The sequence below is a fragment of the Hyperolius riggenbachi genome, chromosome 1 (assembly GCF_040937935.1).
Source record: "Hyperolius riggenbachi isolate aHypRig1 chromosome 1, aHypRig1.pri, whole genome shotgun sequence".
NCBI classification, from domain to species: Eukaryota; Metazoa; Chordata; class Amphibia; order Anura; family Hyperoliidae; genus Hyperolius; species Hyperolius riggenbachi.
The window spans coordinates 324,964,552-324,983,563 of NC_090646.1; the positions used below are offsets into that span (position 1 = coordinate 324,964,552).

General features: G+C 42.8%; 1 protein-coding gene across 3 annotated transcripts in view; it reads left to right on the forward strand.

Moving 5' to 3' along the window:
* The window catches only part of BTBD2 (BTB domain containing 2), a 244,896-nt gene extending 233,694 nt beyond the window's left edge, over positions 1 to 11,202 (forward strand). For all 3 annotated transcript variants that reach the window (XM_068233858.1, XM_068233859.1, XM_068233860.1), the window contains one exon: positions 9,615 to 11,202. In XM_068233858.1, the coding sequence (XP_068089959.1) occupies positions 9,615 to 9,776 (162 nt within the window). In that variant the 3' untranslated portion in view covers positions 9,777 to 11,202. The remainder of the gene's footprint in view (positions 1 to 9,614) is intronic.
* Positions 11,203 to 19,012: the final 7,810 nt, after the last annotated feature.

Below are 19,012 nucleotides of genomic sequence, written 5' to 3' on the forward strand. Positions count from 1 at the left end.
GATTGGCAGGGCACACAGCATCATATGAGCTGGAGGAGAGGTGTATGAGATGAGCAGCAGAGTTTAGTAGGGACTGTAGAGGTACCAGTCTGTTTTCTGGTAGGCCGCAAGTGAAGGGCTTTTTTGGGGGAAGGGACAAATTCTGGCAATATTTTTGAGATGGAATTAGCAGGACGTTGTTAATAAGTAGTTTAAATGAAAACTCAGAGTCCAGAATTACCCCCAGACAGTGAGCAGAAAGAACAGAAAAATATCACATTTTCCGTTGTTTTTTTTTTACTGTTAAGCATGAGGAAATTGGGATGACAGTCAGGGACTCATCATGCCAAATTTACATGCAATCTGCTAATGTGTCCATTGTAGGTGCTTTTGGCATTGGACAGAGGGCAACATGAGCACTTACAGTGGTTTATGCCTAGGCAGTCTCATGTGCCTTAACCTGCTGAGCGGTCTGGACGAGCTCAGCTCGTCCAACACAGCCAGAGGCTGCCGCTCAGGCCCTGCTGGGCCGATTTTCGTCAAATAAAAAGCAGCACACGCAGCCGGCACTTTGCCAGCCGCGTGTGCTGCCTGATCGCCGCCGCTCTGCGGCGATCCGCCGCGAGCAGCGGCGAAAGAGGGTCCCCCCAGCCGCCTGAGCCCAGCGTAGCCGGAACAAAAAGTTCCGGCCAGCGCTAAGGGCTGGATCGGAGGCGGCTGACGTCAGGACGTCGGCTGACGTCGATGACGTCACTCCGCTCGTCGCTATGGCGACGATGTAAGCAAAACAAGGAAGGCCGCTCATTGCGGCCTTCCTTGTTTATTCTGGGCACCGGAGGCGATCGGAAGAACGCCTCCGGAGCGCCCTCTAGTGGGCTTTCATGCAGCCAACTTTCAGTTGGCTGCATGAAATAGTTTTTTTTTAATTTAAAAAAAACCCTCCCTCAGCCACCCTGGCGATTTAATCAGAACGCCAGGGTGGTTAACCACTTCAGCCCACAGGGTTGAGATTTGTTTACATCTGAGCAACTTTCACCTCCCATTCATTTGCCAATAACTTTAGCACTACTCATCACAATAAATTGATCTATATCTTGTTTTTTCCGCCACCAATTAGGCTTTCTGTGGGTGATACATTTTGCTGAGAATTAATTTATTCTAAATCCATTTTAACTGGAATATTAAGAACAAAATGGGAAAAAAAATTATTGCTCAGGTTTTGGCCATTATAGTTTGAAATGAATACATGCTACCATAATTAAAACTTGTATACTTTATTTACCAATTTGTCCCGCTTATTACACCATTTAAATTATGTCCCTATCACAATGTATGGCGCCGATATTTAATTTGGAAATAAAGGTGCATTTTTTCAATTTGCGTCCATCACTATTTAGAAGCCCATAATTTAATAAATCATATTGATATACTCATTTGACATGAATATTTAAAAAGTTCAGACCCTTAGGTAACTATTTGGTTTTTTTTGGGTTTTTTTTATTACAAGTTTTAATAAAAAATAAAATGAACGTTCTCGCTCCCAGGGTGAAGACTGGGAACTTTTTGATCTCAGAAAAGCCGCAGCGTCTGAAGAGACGCTGTCGGCTTTTCTCCGGGGGGGGGGGGGGGGGTCCGAGCAGTGAAAGGGATTTATAATCCCTTTCATTGATCGCTGGGCTAACGGCCAGCAGCGGGGGTGCGCACGGGGGGGCTGCGGGAGCGCGCGCAGCCTAACTGGACGAGTGTTCGTTCAGTTAGGCTGAAGTGGTTATAGAGCACCTGAACTGAAAAAATGACGTAATGAATAACATTGCTTATTTTTTACAATATTAATTTACAAATTCTTTAGTCCGTGTTTGCCCACTGTAAAATCTCACTCTTTCCGCACCTTGTGGCATCACTGGAAGGGCAGGGCTGCATACCAATATTCAGCAATATATAAAGATTTAGAAAGTGTTTCTGATGCGGAAACCCGCATAGTAAATGTAAAAGTGGGTATAATGAAAAGGGATGATCAATGAGATGCAAATATTTAGAAGTTCATGTAGGATTATGTAAATTTGTAAGCACAGTTATGCAGCTTGAATATGGACCAATCAAGTTCTATAAGTGGTTTAATAATTTGGTCCATTTCCAAGCTACATAAATCTGCATACAAATTGACATAATCCTGCAAGAACTCGGAAATGTTTGCATCTCATTGATCATCCTGATTCCTGAATAATTTATTACGTTATGCTATGTGTCTATAGTTGCAATGTACTATTATTGTCACACCTTCTGTCATAGCAAGCTTTAACCACTTTATCCACCACACAGTATATAGCTACGTCCTCTGTGACTTCATCTAAGCCACGAGTCAGTAGATATAAGTCTTTTAGCAGAAGCATTGCTGTGCAGGATTGGGCTTGCTCCTTTGCACTCCTCTGGCACTATCTGATGCAGCACTAATTGGTGAACGGGAATATATGTTTCCTGAGCTAATGAGAGATTTTTACCATTAAAAATACTTTTATTTTCTCAGTTCATAGTGAAAAATACACTCTGTAGCTTTATTTCAGAATCGAATATCTTCACCATAAATTGTGACAGGAACATAATCTAAGTTTTGTGATAAGCGGTAAGAATAGTCAAACAAAATTTGTGTTTTTTATCTACAGTAGCAATTTTTATTTTTAAACTGGAATTGGTAAAACTGAGAAATAATGTGTTTTTTCTATTTATTTCCGTGTTTTCCCATTAAAATTCCTATAAAACAAAATTGTTCGAGGGAAAAAGGCATACAATGAAAGCCTAGTTTGTTTCGGAAAAAAAAAACTATATACCGTATATACTTGATTAAAAGTCGACCTTGTGTATAAGTCGACTCCAATATTTAACCCTCTTAAGCTGGAATTTTTTATTGACTCAAGTATAAGTCTACCCAGCAAATGGCTGCACTTGGGGCTCAGGAGGGGTTAATGACTTCACTGCATACAGTATTCCAGCCATTAACCCCTCCTGTCCCTTAAGTGCAGCAAATAACTCCTCCAGATCCCCAAGTGCAGCAATTATTCCCTTCCTGCAGTCCAGTATTTCTCCCCTGTCCCTTTCCTTGTTAATTGTTGTGCCCAGGACTTTCAGACCTCTTTTTTCTTGGCATTTACTTTCCGCTTAGTATCACTTACCACGGGGTACATTGCTGCAAATGGGAATGTCACTATTAGTACACACTATACTCAGTGTGCTCAATGTTGCCAGTGACTCGTGTATAAGTCGACCCCAATACTTTTATGAAGTGAAAAAGACCGAAATTTCTACACTTATACTCAAGTATATATGGTATATTTCATTTGTGTCATAAGTAGGGATAAAGTTATTTCTGATTAAATAAGGACATAGCTAAACTGTCAAAACTGCTCTGGTCCATAAGTGGGAAACAAGGTCTGGATGCAAAGTGGTTAAAGCGACCCTGAGCACTTGTTAAAAATGAAATAATGACTTACAGTGCTGCCCATAATTATTCATACCCCTGGCAAATTTTGACTTCAAGTTACTTTTATTAAACCAGCAAGCAATTTTTTGATGGGGAATGGCATAGGTGTCTCCCAAAAGATAAGACCATGTAAAAGAGGCATTCTTTTGGAAAAAAAATTCTCAGCTTTTATTTACATTTGAGCAAAAAGTGTCTGGTCCAAAATTATTCATACCTTTCTCAATAATCAATAGAAAAGCCTTTATTGGCTATTGCAGCAATCAAATGCTTCCTATAATTGCAGAACAGCTTTTTGCATGTTTCCACAGGTATTTTGGCCCATAGATCTTTAGCAATGAGCTCCAAATCTTTCAGGTTGGAGGGTCTTCTTGCCATCACCCTTATCTTTAGCTCCCTCCACCTATTCTCAATTGGATTCAAGTCAGGACTCTGCCTGGGCCACTCCAAAACGTTAATGTTGTTGTCTGCTAACCACATCTTCACCACTGTTGCTGTGTGTTTTGGGTAATTGTCTTGCTGAAATGTTCACTTGGTGCCCAAGGCCAAGTTTCTCTGCAGACTGCTTGATGTTGTGGTTGAGAATTCTCATGTATTGCTCATATGGTGCCATTTACTGTGATTAGGTTCCCTGGTCCATTGGCTGAAAAACACCTCCAAAGCATTAGGTTCCCACCACCATGTTTGACAGTGGGGATGGTCTTCTTTGGGTTGAAGGCTTCTCCTTTTTTACACCAAATGAAGGAAACATCATTGTGACCAAGCAATTCAATTTTTGTTTCATCCGACCATAACACAGAAGACCAGAAGTCTTTTTCTTTGTCCAGATGAGCATTTGCAAAGGCCAAGTGAGCTTTTGTGTGCCGTATCTGGAGAAGTGGCTTCCTCCTTAGTCTGCATCCTTGGAACCCAGCAGTGTGCAGTGTCCATTGGATGTCTGCCTTGAGACGTTGCCACTAGAGATGGCCCGAACCTCCGATTTTAGGTCGGCGAACCGGGTTTGCGAACCTCCCGCAAAAGTTTGGTTCGCTTTCGCAAACCGCAATAGACTTCAATAGACTTCAAGTGAAAGGTATGCACTAACTGCCAGGTATAATACAATGTGCAGTCAAAGATGCAGTGAAATGATGCAGTGCAGTGAAAGGTATGCAGTGACTGCAAACACCTGTTTGTGTAGTGACGGCCATGCTGGACTGGTGCGCACCATGTTTTGTCCATATCGGGGGGGATGAAGTGAAAGGTATGGACTGACTTGACTAATACAATGTGCAGTCACACAGGTGCAGTTAACAGGTATGCACGAAGTGGTATATCACACTGCGTGCACTCACGTAGGTAGCTGGGTGCACTGAACACAACAGGTAGGTATATGCAGTAATGGGTATTACAATGTGCACCTGTCACACACAGACAGGTAGCGGACAAGCACAGTGACACTGTGTAGGCTCAACTCACATAGGTAGGTGGGTGCACTGTGAACAACAGGTAGGTAAGTATATGCAGTACTGGGTATTACAATGTGCACTTGTCACACACACAGGTAGTCACTGAATGTGCTGGGCCTGGCAGTGGCACACACACAGTATGAATTATCAAGGCTGTCTATGCAACACAAGTGTCAGTGGGACACACAGGAAAAAAAAATAGATCACAAGAACAAGATTAGCTCTCGTGGGGTGCTATTTTAGCAATAAAAATCAGCAAACTAATCTTTCCCTATGAGAGTCTGCAGCAGCAGCTGTCCCTTCACTAATTACTGCAGGCACACAAGTGAGTCCACTGCCTGACGCTGCCTGCCTTTTATAAGGGGGGGTGGGGCTCCAGGAGGGAGTGTAGCCTAATTGGCTACAATGTGCCCGCTGACTGTGATGTAGAGGGTCAAAGTTGACCCTCATGATGCTCTATGGGGGCGAACCGAACTTCCGGAAAAGTTCGCGGTCGACCGCGAACCACCGGAAGTTCGCCGGCGAACCGTTCATGCCATCTCTAGTTGCCACCAGCAGAGCCCAGATTCACCAGGATGGCCTTGGTGGTGATCCTTGGATTTTTTTTCACCTCTCACTATCCTCCCGGCCAGCACAGGTGTCCCTTTTGGCTTCCGACCACATCCTCTGAAATTTTCCACAGTGTGGAACATCTTGTATTTTTTAATAATACACTATAGCCACTGGAACTTGAAAACATTTAGAAATGGCCTTGTAGCCCTTTCCAGACTTGTGAGCAGCCTCAATGTGCAGCTGCAGGTCCTCACTAAGCTCCTTTGTCTTAGCAGCTCTCTGCAGTTGGTTTGTGGATAGTCATGGCTGTTTTTCACCTATTGAGTTGATTAAAACAGCTGTTCACAATTAGAGTAATTAAGATGCTTTAGAACAGCTTGGACTATTTGGAATGGTATAGAACTTTGGATTTTGCCACAGGTGTTTACAGTTTGTGAAGGGTATGAATAATTTTGGACTGGACACGTTTTGCTCAAATGTAAATAAAAGCTAAGAAATGTTTTTTTCCACAATAATGCCTCTTGTACATCGTCTTATTATCTTTTGAGAGACACCTATGTCATTTCCCATCAAACAATTACTTGCTGGTTTAATAAAAGTAACTTTAAAGAGGAACTGTCACGAAACTCTTAAAATTTAAAACACATACAAATAGGAAGTACATTTTTCCCAGAGTAAAATGAGCCATAAATTACTTCTCCTATATTGCTGTCACTTACAGCAAGTAGTATAAATCTGACATTACTGACAGATTGTGGACTAACCCATCCTTTCATAGGGGGGTTATCAGGGTTTTCTTTATTTTAAAAAGCACTTAGTGGATGGCAGTTGCTCTGTCCAACTGTCAAAATAGCGTGCAGCGAGCAGAGAGGCTGGCCAGCATCTTTGTATTAATCATTTTCAGGGAATGTCTTTATAAAGAATAAGGCCCCATACACACATCAGACCATATTCTTTTGAAAATGAAAGATCACAGACCAATCTTACCACCCTCCATGTAGTATGAGAGCCATACTCTACACAGTCTTTTCTATGGAGCTGAACTCCACATCAGAAAAAAAATCTTTGCAAGATGCTGCACACACAGATGCTGTACGGACACAAAAGATCAGTATCTGCAAAAGATCTGTTCCTGCCAAAAATCCATTCCTGCAAATTGCAATGATAGTCTATGAGATCTGCAGATCATCATACACACATGATTTAACTGACATTCATCTGCAGATCAGATCCACCAGGATGGATTTTCAGATCTGCGGATGATTGCTTGATCTGCAGATGAATGTCAGTTAAATCATGTGTGTATGATGATCTGCAGATCTCATAGACTATCATTGCTATTTGCAGGAATGGATTTTTGACAGGAACAGATCTTTTGCAGATACTGATCTTTTGTGTCTGTACAGCATCTTTGTGTGCAGCATCTTGCAAAGATTTCTGTCTGATGGGGAGTTCAGCTCCATAGAATAGACTGTGTAGGTATGGCTCTCATACTACATGAAGGGTGGTAAGATTGGTCTGTGATCTTTCATTTTCCAAAGACTATAGTCTGATGTGTGTATGAGCCTTAAGGGCCATGCTGAGAATCCCCCATGAAGAGATGGACTAGCCCAAAACCTGTCGGTAATGTCAGATTTCTACTACGTACTGTAAGTGACAGCAACATAGGAGAAAAGTAATTTATGGCTCATTTTGCTCTGGGAGAAAATGTACTTCTTATTTGTATGTGTTTTAAATTTTAAGATTTTCGTGACAGTACCTCTTTAAGTCAAAATTTGCCAGGAATATGAATAATTATGGGCAGCACTGTACCTCAGGCTTCCTCCAGCCCCACCGTAGGCCGCAAGGTCCCCCGCCGTCCTGTCTCCTGTCCCGCCTAGTGGCTCCGTTATGGGACGACTTCGGCCTGAAGTCATCAGGCTTCTTACCGCTTCGCCGATAACGAGTGCTCAGGATCCCTTTAAGTTTTTCAGCAATGTGTGCTACAGTAGCTCTTTTGTAGAAATATGCCATGCCAGATGGGGTAGCCTTCACTCTTTACATGAATCCGTAAACCTTCATGTTCTCTTGCTGTACTAACCTCAACATCTCCTTTACTTTTTAATAGGCACCCAAAGCTTCTTCTGGGTTGGGGTGGTGGCAAGTACGTAGGCGCTACCAGGCAATGCGTGGCCTCACTCACGCACACCCAAGGCTGGGAGCGCACAGCGCATGCGCACTATGTCACAACTTTAAATCAAGGACGTGCATCGCTGGACAGTGCCTGTGCACCTGCCACCCCGACCTGGAAGAAACTTTGGATGCCTATTAAGTAATAGAGGGGGATGCAGGACAAAGGGGGGGGGGGGGGCGGAAGGCATGAGAAGAGCATACTATACATGCCTGCTCCCTCAGTTTTTACATTTGTGTCAGCACTAAGGTATCCTTTAAGGGGAAAAAAAAAATTCAAACGGTAGATGCCTACACCAGTGGAGGGAAGATTCTGGATGATCCAGAGGCATCTCCAATTCTCTTGAAGCTCACCAGGACTCTTTTCCTCTTAGCAGCTGCGTCCAGTTGTATTTGGTAATCAGATGTGCCCCCCCAACAATATTAGATAGCCATGCCCCTATGTGCCTACCAGTATTAGCCATATGTGACTTCCCCCCTCCCCTTCAGTATTGGGTGGCCAGAGGTGCTCCCTTAATAGCATTAGGTGGCCAGAGGTGCCTCTCAAATAGTTTTAGGTAGCCAGACATGCTCTCCTTGTAGAGTGATGAGTGGGGTGGAGAGGTAACTCACTTTGCACTCCACTGACACAATCCCCCTTCAGCCTCCTCTGAGTTCCTGTCTCTGTAACTTAAGTGACATCCCTCATTAGGCAACCCTCCACCATGGCACCAAACAGCTGTGATCAACAGCTGTGGCTGTGAGTATTCTGGGAATTTTGCAGTTGGAAACCTTAGTAACCGTACATGCTCAGGACACTCACAGAAAAGGGTGGACAGATCATGTGCCCTTCAGGGAAGAGCCAAAGGGCAAAGCTCCAACACAGAGGAGAGGTTGAGTAAACTGAGGGGCCACCGTATTTATGGGGACACTGAAGAAGCCCCAGGAATGCCCCCCCCCCCCCTCATAGATTTTTATTTTTTCTTTCAGTTTGGTTGTATTAAAGCAGGAGGATCGGCCATACTATGCCAGGAAAAAACACAAATATAAGTAGATAAATACTTGATCTACTTAAAAAAAACGATGTATTGTACTGTCCACATTTTGATTTTAGTGAATTTTATATAGGAAACGAAGAGAACTCTGTTCCTGGCAGGGGCCATGTCTTTTTTTTTCCATAGTGGAAAGCTAAATCCTGATGTCATTTTCTCCCTTAAGTTTATTTTCTTCTCTCCTCCAATCTGCTGAGTCACCTCAGCTTTGCTTGTAAACACGAGTGAGCACAGGATCATCTTGCAGCCTCAGTCTGTGTGCTCAGACCATTCAGTGAGAAGCAGGAATGTGCGAGAGAAAAGAGCCTAGGGGACTGAGAGAAGATGATTACAGCAGCAGAGATATTCCTGAATAGATTGGAGAGCTTTTACTGCAGGGTGAGATTCCTGGCAGCATTGTAATCACACTGCAGTGTTTAAATGAAATTTAATTTTGTGGATGACAATCCCTCTTTAAAGCTGTCCATCTCCAGGTTTCCAAAAGTTAAGCTCCAGATCAATCTAAAGCCTCCTGGAGAGTGCTGCAAATACAAACATTCGGATAAGTCTGCATTTACATAAGTACTAGGTAACTTCCTTTTGCCCCATGTGACAATACTAGGATTTTTTTTTTTTTATGGCTGACCAAATTTATGATGTAATTGAGGGCTCTAGGCTGCCAATATCTCAAACTGTCATCAAAAAAGGCGTTTGCTTCACTTGAAGCCTTTATCAAGTGGGGGATTCAGAAATGGTTTATTTCTGAGAAGAAAAAAATTAAGTTATTGCTTTACTTGTGTGTTGTGGTATAAACCTAAGATATTAGGTTCTGGTTATCAGGACTGAATCATTCATACTTTCTTTAAAAAAGAAAAAAAAATGTGTTCTTTCAAATTGAGGATTTTCTAAGTTGTTGTAACTTGTATTGCAAGCGGCATTAAAATTACTCCTTAAACCTTTCCCCCCCCCCCCCCCCTTTTGTTTTAGGGGCCAGATTCTCATTATGGTACAAAAGGACTACGAAAAGTTATTCATGAATCTCCAACAACTGGCACGAAAACTTGCTTTACATTCTGCTATGCAGCAGGAAATAATAATGGGACATCAGTTGAAGATGGACAAATCCCTGAAATAATTTTCTACACATAGGATGGATTAATAAACTTACGGATTTCTGGCATGTTCTCATTTCCCTTGGATTACTCAAGAATGCATACAGGAACTCGTGCCTCAGAAAGGTACCTGATGGAAATCGAGTAAAACTGGCTTTACAGATCTTCATTTTGGTCTGGATCCTCCTCATGCCACTATGCATCCCTTCTGGCATTTAGTCTTCAGATTTTGGCCTCAACACCCTCTTTTCAGCCTAAAATGTGTAATTGCCAAAAGCTTAAGCCTATTGTGCCACCTGAATAAATACTGCTTAATGTATATAGTAGTAATGCAGCTTTGAATGCTGCAGATTTCTTTCAACGTTGGACGGGGAGAAGACAATCAGTCAAGTTATTTCTTCCTACCATATTATTTAATTAAGGAGTTAAACAACAAGCTAAGCTGGAAAAGACGTGCTAATTTTCAACCTCCAATGGTTCTTTGAATATTTTTTTTCTGTCTGTGCTTGACAGCAGTAAAGTACTTGGTTTGCACAAGTAATCCCTTAAAAACTGGTGACACTTAAAGCAGTCCTATCATAGACGACTAGGGTCCTTTAAATATCTTTATTGCCTTCTACTCAGCCATGACTCACCCATTGTTTTTTCCCCCCAGATGTGATTTATAACAATCATGACCTCAGATTACTTCAAATTGTTTACACATGATTAGCAGAGTTAATCCTTTGTAACACAGCTAACCAGTATAAACAGAAATATCTTCTGTATGTATGGTGTCTGTATGTTTGGGCATAGATAAGCAATTGGCACCCTTTACTGCTTTATCTTAAATTTGGTTTTCTTTATAATTTTGTGGCTTTTTAGAGTGGATCCGAGATAAAAAACTAACTATAACAAGTAACTTGTCTATATATCTTATTTAAAGTTTAGATAGTTTACACAGCAAATCTAGCCGCAAACAGCTTCAACAGTTTATGATTATTTCTTCCTGTGATACGAGGGCAGCCATGTTCTGTTTGTCACATTACACACAGGCAAGCTAATAGCAACTCCAGCCCTCAGCCTATAAAAACTTCACTCCCCTCTCCTCCTGCCCTCTGCCTATGAATTCTCTGGCTAGTAACTTCCTCCTGCCCAGACTGAGCTCCCATAAGCCCTTGCTACATGGGTCTGGGTGCCAAGGCACTCTGGAGAACCTGTGGGTGAGGCCTGTTTAGTTTATAGGGAATTAGAGTATTAAAACAAAAAAAATTATTTGGCTTGAGGAATGCCCTATAAACTATATGAAAGGAACACAATTATGCAAGGAGTAAAAGTTTATCTCGCTTCCACTTTAACAAAAAATCTTAGCAGCTTAAATATGGGTGCCCAGTATAGCAAAGTGTCCTCAAAATAAAACACATTTCAGTTGTTGGTGAGAATGTTATAGATGCTAACATTAAATAAGTCTGTAGAAGTGTAAAGCCAACTGTAGTGTATTTTAAACCACTATACTTCAAGGGACTGTGTTTTTTCAGTGGAGGTGCTAAGGAAATTGAAGGAAAATGGTCATGGTTGCCAGAGCAGCTTGAAGCAACCAGACAGATAAAGGTTTCTGATGCATACAAAACATTTTGGTTGCAACTCCTGAGGGTTTTTTTTTTGTAGTATTCCTGGCACATTTTAATTTATGATCCCTGATTGTAATCTGTATTTAGATTACCTTACCTAAAAGATAGCCATTCATTGCATTGTAATTATAAGGAAAATAGTTCCAGAGCAGACAGCATTGATTCCAGTGAGTCCGAAGAGAACTCTACACTTGCAATGAGAATGAATAATGGTAATTCACAATTACTGTGCAATATTATAACATAGAAACATAGCACATGTCGGTAACAAACAGATATAGCTGACTAAAGCCGCATCTACACGCGTAGATGCGGCTCCGATCCTCCTTATCAATCGAGCCGCTGATGCGGCTCGATTGATAAGATCCGGCAGGACGGATCTTGCTTCCGCCGATTCCCTGCTCGCTCCCCGCGAGGGGACAATGGCAGGGAATCGAGCGGAAGATAAGCGGCGCCGGCGGGGACTAGCGGGGAATCTAATCCGGCGCACGCGTGGCGGGCGGGGACGCGGAAGAGGCGATCCGGCGGCTAATCGAGCCGCCTCTATGCATGTAGATGCGGCTTAACCAGCTGAGCGGTCTGGACGAGCTCAGCTCGTCCAACACCGCCAGCGGCTGCCGCTCAGGCCCTGCTGGGCCGATTTTGATGAAATAAAAAGCAGCACACGCAGCCGGCACTTTGCCAGCCGCGTGTGCTGCCTGATCGCCGCCGCTCTGCGGCGATTCGCCGCGAGCAGCGGCGAAAGAGGGTCCCCCCAGCCACCTGAGCCCAGCGTAGCCGGAACAAAAAGTTCCGGCCAGCGCTAAGGGCTGGATCGGAGGCGGCTGACGTCACGACGTCGGCTGACGTCGATGACGTCACTCCGCTCGTCGCTATGGCGACGATATAAGCAAAACAAGGAAGGCCGCTCATTGCGGCCTTCCTTGTTTATTCTGGGCGCCGGAGGCGATCGGAAGATCGCCTCCGGAGCGCCCTCTAGTGGGCTTTCATGCAGCCAACTTTCAGTTGGCTGCATGAAATAGTTTTTTTTTTATTTAAAAAAAACCCTCCCGCAGCCACCCTGGCGATTTAATCAGAACGCCAGGGTGGTTAATGCACATGAAATTAGTACACATACCATTTAGAGTAAGCTTCACACAGAAAACCGTTTGAAGAACTGCGATTCCCTGTTCTCTTCATATGTTTTTTCACTGGAATGTAAAAATCTGTATCTTTAAGTTGCTCTTTTCCAAAAATAAGTTGATCTAAAAAAATCTATCTAATTCATTATTAAGATTTAATATGATCTGCAAAAAAAAGGGATGCTGTGAAATTGGTGGTGTTAAATTTTATAACTGCATTCAAAAGTTTTCCTGATTGCAGAGCTTTCCTCTCCAGCAGTTATTGTTCTCTTGGCTGGATATAAACTGATGATCATCACACAGTTTACTTGTATTGATGTAATTGATAAATATGTGACAGTTCTTCGCCTGCTCTGGAAGAATCTGAGCCTGGTTCGTTATTGAATCTTTAAAGCACAATTCCCAGTTCCTTTGTTTTTGTTTTTCTAAAAACATATGACCACCTCAAAATTTGCCCTGCCTTCCTCTAACACGTCTGAGATGCATTCTTCCCAACAACAAAAAAAATGGACTCTACAGCAAGGCCCCCCACCTGGCTGCAATAATCCCTATGCCTAATTGTCATTAAAAGCACAGGCATAAGTCACTTGAAATTGCAATAAGAATTGGGGCACTTACAAGCATCGTGTAGATTATGCTTGGTCTTGCAAATATTGTTGTCAATAGCAGAATGTGCATAGCAGATAAGCTTGCCAGAAAACAGAGTTGCCACCTATAAAATGGAAGCCAGCACTCCTATAGTCAGCTACAAAATGTGTATTTAGGCTCGATTCACACTAAACAGCTCAAAAACTGATCTGGCAAATACTGATGTTTAGAAGCCAGACTGAGGGCCTATTCCAGGTGTAGCCAAACTCCACTGCAAAATAGTGGCAAAGAACTCTGCAGGAACGGAGGCAGGCATTCTGATGAGCATTAGTTCACTAGAATTTGGCTACGCTGTAGCCAAACTGGCCCTTTTAATAATTTGCCTGGATTGGCTGTGTTTTTTATTTTTTATTTTTTTTAGCAGGCTTCGTGTCAGGTGTAAGTGGGGGTGGTTAGAGTTAGACATAGATAGTATAGGAAGAGTGCAAGACTTTGGGTACAGAAGATGACAGTAGAATGTCAGTATAATTAGTTATTCTGCTATTGGTTGTAGTAGAATGTTTGTAATGTTATTGATATTCTACTATTGCAGATACTGAAAACTACCAATATTCTACTGTAGCTATTTGGCACCCCTTTCTTTTTCTTGCACCTCTTTTACCTAAATGCCTGCCAACCCCTGCATTTTGGGGGTGCATTTTTATCTTCCATTCACATCCTGCTATTAAAGTGCCATGGTTAATACACAGGAGACTTCGTAGCAGAGAATAATCTTATTTCTCAGCATCAGCATCGATTTACTAAGGACAGGTCCTGTTTGACTAACATGCTCAGCTTTGAGGTGGTGAACGCTAGTGTGAATATTGGGAATGCTGTAGATGTGATATACTTGGACTTTGTGGAAAGGCCATTGACACTGATCCCCACAAAAGTTTGGTGCAAAAGTTGAGGATGCAAAGACTGGGGAAGAATCTGTGTGCATGGATAGGGAACTGGCTAATGGACAGAAAACCGAGTTGTGGACAATGGATCATATTGTAAATGGAAGACTGTTAGAAGTGGCGTTCCACAGGGGTAAGTACTGGGTCCAGTGCTCTTCAATTTATTTATTAATGATGCAGTAGAAAGCAAAGTTTCTATTTTTGCAGATACGAAATTGTGCAGAATCATTAATTCTCAGGAGGATAGTGACATTGCTTATAGCAATTATAAGGAGTGCAATAAAAATTGTAAAAAAAAGAAATTAGGCTGGCAAAGATCGAAGCTGACAATCAAATCGCTAGGGATATCAAATCTAACCCAAAAAAGTTTTACAAGTACATCAACTCTAAAAAAAAGAAAGGTTGACTGTATAGGACTCCTAAAGGATGAGGGTGGGAACTCAATGGTGGATGACCAAGGTAAGGCAAAGTTATTAAATGCTTTCTTTGCTTCTGTCTTCACAAAGGAAACAGCACTGTTGCAAATTACAGAGGCAGAAGAGTCTCAATCTTCTAACTGTAATATTAAATACTTAACGCAGGAAGAAGTAAAGGCAAGACTAAATTAAAAATAGACAAGGCACCTGGCCCGGATGGCATGCATCCTCGAGTCCTAAGGGAATTAAGTTCAGTTATAGCTAAACCCCTTTATCTTATCTTTTATGACTCTCTTGCAACTGGCAGAGTCCCAGGGGATTGGCGTACAGATACTATACATGACTTCATAGTAGAAAATAATCTTATTTCTCAGCATCAACATGGGTTTACTAAAGACAGGTCCTGTTTGACTAACATGCTCAGCTTTTATGAGGTAGTGAATGCTAATATGGATATTGGGAATGCTGTAGATGTGATATACTTGGACTTTGCAAAGGCCTTCGACACTGTTCCCCACAGAAGTCTGGTGCAAAAGTTGAGGATGCAAGGACTGGGGAAGAGTTTTTGTGTGCATGGATAGGAAACTGGCTAATGGACAGAAAACAAAGAGTTGTGGTCAATGGATCGTACTCAAAATGGGAGACTGTTAGCAGTGGGGTCCCACAGGGGGCTGTACTGGGTCCAGTGCTCTTCAATGTATTTATTAATGACCTAGTAGATGCAGTAGTGAGCAATGTTGCTATTTTTGCAGATGATACAGAATTGTGCAGAATCAAACTCTCAGAAAGATAGTGTCATATTGCAACAGGATCTGGATAGGATGGCTATATGGGCACATACATGGCAGATGAAATTCAATGTTGACAAATGTAAAGTCATGCATTTTGGTCGTACCAATGGTCTAGCACCATACAAAATAAATGGGATACAGTTGGGGACATCAAACTTGGAGAAGGACTTAGGAGTACTCATCGACAAGTTAAATAATCATACTCAATGCCAAGCCGCTGCAGCTAAAGCGAACAACATTTTGGGATGCATTAAAAGGGAAATAAAAACTCGAGATGCTAGCATAATATTGCCCCTGTTTAACTCTCTAGTAAGGCAACATCTGGAATATGGAATTCAGTTCTGGGCACCACATTACAAAAAATATATTGCAGTTTTAGAGCAGGTGCAGAGACGAGCAACAAAATTGATACGTGGGATGGAAGGTCTCGCTTACCAAGAAAGGTTAGATAAACTGGGTTTATTTAGTCTAGAGAAAAGACGCCTTAGAGGAGATCTAATTAACATGTATAAATACATCAGAGGGCAATATAATAGCTTGGCGGATGAGCTTTTTGTCCCTAGGCCTTCTCAAAGGACTAGAGGACATGATCTGCGCATGGAGGAAAAACGTTTTAGCCATTTATTTAGGAAAGGGTTCTTTACAGTAAGAGTGATTAAGATGTGGCATGCATTACCACAGGAAGTCGCTATGGCAAACTCTATACCTGCATTTAAAGGGGGCTTAGATGCTTTCCTTGCGTTGAAAGACATCCATGGCTACAATTACTAGGTAATGCCTGATGATGATTGCCATCTGGAGTCGGGAAGGAATTTTTCCCTTTTGGGGCTAATTGTACCATGCCTTGTGGGGTTTTTTTTCGCCTTCCTCTGGATCAACAGGGATATGCGAGGGAGCAGGCTGGAGTTGTACTTTGTACTGGTTGAACTCGATGGACGTATGTCTTTTTTTTTTAACCAAAATAACTATGTAACTATATTGCAACAGGATCTGGATAGGATGACTATGGGCACATAAATAGGAGATAAAATTAAATGTTGAAAAATGTCATGAATTTTGGTTGTGCTAATGGTCTAGCAAAATAAACGGGCTACAGATGGGGACATCAAACTTGGAGAAGGACTTAGAGGGAACCTAAACTGAGAAGGATGTGGATTTTTCCTTTAAAAATAATACCAGTTGCCTGACTCTTCTGCTGTTTCTGTGTCTCTAATACTTTTAGCCACAGCCCCTGAACAAGCATGCAGATCAGGTGCTCTGACAGGAGTCAGACTGAATTAGCTGCATGCTTGTTTCAGGTGCGTGTATTTAGCCACTACAGCCAAAGAGATCAGCAGGACTGCCAAGCAAATGGTATTGTTTAAAAGTAAACATCCATATCCCTCTCAGTTTAGGTTCCCTTTAGGAATACTTATCAACAACAAGTTAAATGTATTTAATGCCAAGTTGCTGCAGCTAAAGCTAATAAAATGTTGGTATGCAATAAAAGGGAAATGAAAACTCGGGATGCTAGCATATTTTCCTGTTTAACTCTCTAGTAAGGCCACATCTGGAATATGGAATTCAGTTTTGGGCCCCACATTACAGGAAACATATTGCAGTCTTAGAGCAAGTGCAGGGACAAGCAGCAAATTCATGAGGGATGGAAGGTCTCACTTACCAAGAAAGGTTAGATAATCTGGGCTTATTTAGTCTTGAGAACAGGTGCATTAGAGGAGATCTAATTAACATTTATAAATACATCAAATGGCAGTATAAAAGCTTGGTGGATTAGATTTTTGTTCCTAGGCTTTTGGAAAGGACTAGGGGACATGATCTGCGCATGGAGGAAAATGGTTTAGGCATTTATTTAGGAAAGGGTTCTTTACATTAAGAGTGATTAAGATGTGGAATGTATTGCCACAGGAAGTAGTTATGGCAAATTCTATATCTGGGTTTAACCACTTGCCGACCGCCCACTATCAATAGGCAGCAGCAAAGTGGCACCCCCAGGACCGCGTAACGCCGATCGGCGGCGGCACCTGTGGGGCTAATTAGCCGAGGATCACGCGCAGCTATGTGCGCACATCCGCCGGCATTAGGCTCTGTCAACCCGGCCGGCCATTTAGCAGCGCCAGCGGGTTGTTAACCCTGTGATCGCCACTTACAAAGTGTATAATACACTTTGTAATGTATACACTTTGTATTATACAGGCTGCCTCCTCCCCTGGTGGTCCCAGTGATCAAGGGACCACCAGGGTAGAAGGCAGCTGTGTAAGTACACACACACACACTCTGATCCTGCCCCCCACCCCCGATCGCCCACAGCATCCCTCAGACCCCCTCCCCCCCCCATCACCCCCTCAGACCACTGTTTGCTCCCAATCGCCCATCAATCACCCCCTGTCACTATCTGTAAACGCTATCATTTAGATTTAGGATTCAATTCATCAAGCATTACCGCATTCGGTAATGCTGAAAACAGCTGACTTTACGGAGTACTTAAGAAAATGTTAATTCATTAAAGCTGTTACCGCATGAAAAGCTGAAATTACAGAGCGATGAGATACATTACCAACTTGTGCTCAACACATGTCAGCAAATGTCAGTAAATGTCAATTCATCAAGGTTACAGCATTTGCTAACACATTCAGTGATTATCTCCAGCTCTCCTCTGTCAGTAACTAGCTTTGAATGCCTTCCTGTGGATGTCCCCATGATTGACAGGAGCAGGCAGCCAATAGAAACAGCCCCTGTTCTCTTGCAAGTGCTGCTGATAGGTCACACAGCCTTCTCCAGTGGAACAAGCTTTCAGACCCCCCAGGCAGTGATATTTTCCAGGCACCCTTCGGTGGTGTAACCCTTTGAGTCCCTGTTTGAAACTGCAAAGTTGCTAGTGGTGAAATCAACAAGCATGGCATGTGTAATGTCTCCAGGAAGTTTATCTAAGTTGTGGCAATTAAATAAAATGTTAAGAAAGACTGATGGACAGATTCAGAGCAGCAGAGGCAGTATAAAAAACAGTAAATATAACAAATGTTTACATCTAAAGGGATGTTGGGGTGCCTTCTATTGTAAATGCCTCACGGCAGCTTGTAACAACACAGACACTCCAAGCTGCTCTGCACTGCTCTGCTGTTATCGAACAAGCTTTGGTGAATTGAAGCCGTAGTAGTTCGGTAAATTACCGAACATCTACCACATGTGTGAAAATATTGATGAATTAGCACAAGTGTAAAATACCGAATGCTGTATTTTAACGACTGGGATTTTGTTATCGAACAGCCTTTGATGAATTGAAGCCTAGGTCCTAAACTGCCCCCTGGGGACTCCTGATAACACCCTCACACCCCCTCAGATCCTCCGCAGACCCCCCCCCCCCCTCCCTGTGCACTGTATACATCTATTCTCCCCTGTAATCACCCACTGATCACCTGTCAATCACCCATCAGTCACCCCCTGTCATCACCTGTCACTGCTACCCATCAGATCAGACTCTAATCTGCCCCTTGCGGGCACCCAATTACCCGCCCACACCCTCAGATCGCCCTCAGACCCCCCTAATCACCTCCCCAGTGCATTGCTTGCATCTATTTCCCCCTCTAATCACACCCTGAGACACCCATCAATCACCTCCTGTCACCCCCTAGCACACCTACCCATCAGATCAGGCCTTAATTTGCCCCCTGTCGGCTTCTGATCACCAGGCCAAACCCTCAGATCCCCTCCCCAGTGCATTGATTGCATTTATTCTCTAATCACCCCTTGAGACACCCATCAATCACCTCCTGTCACCCCCTAGCACTCCTATCCATCAGATCAGGCCC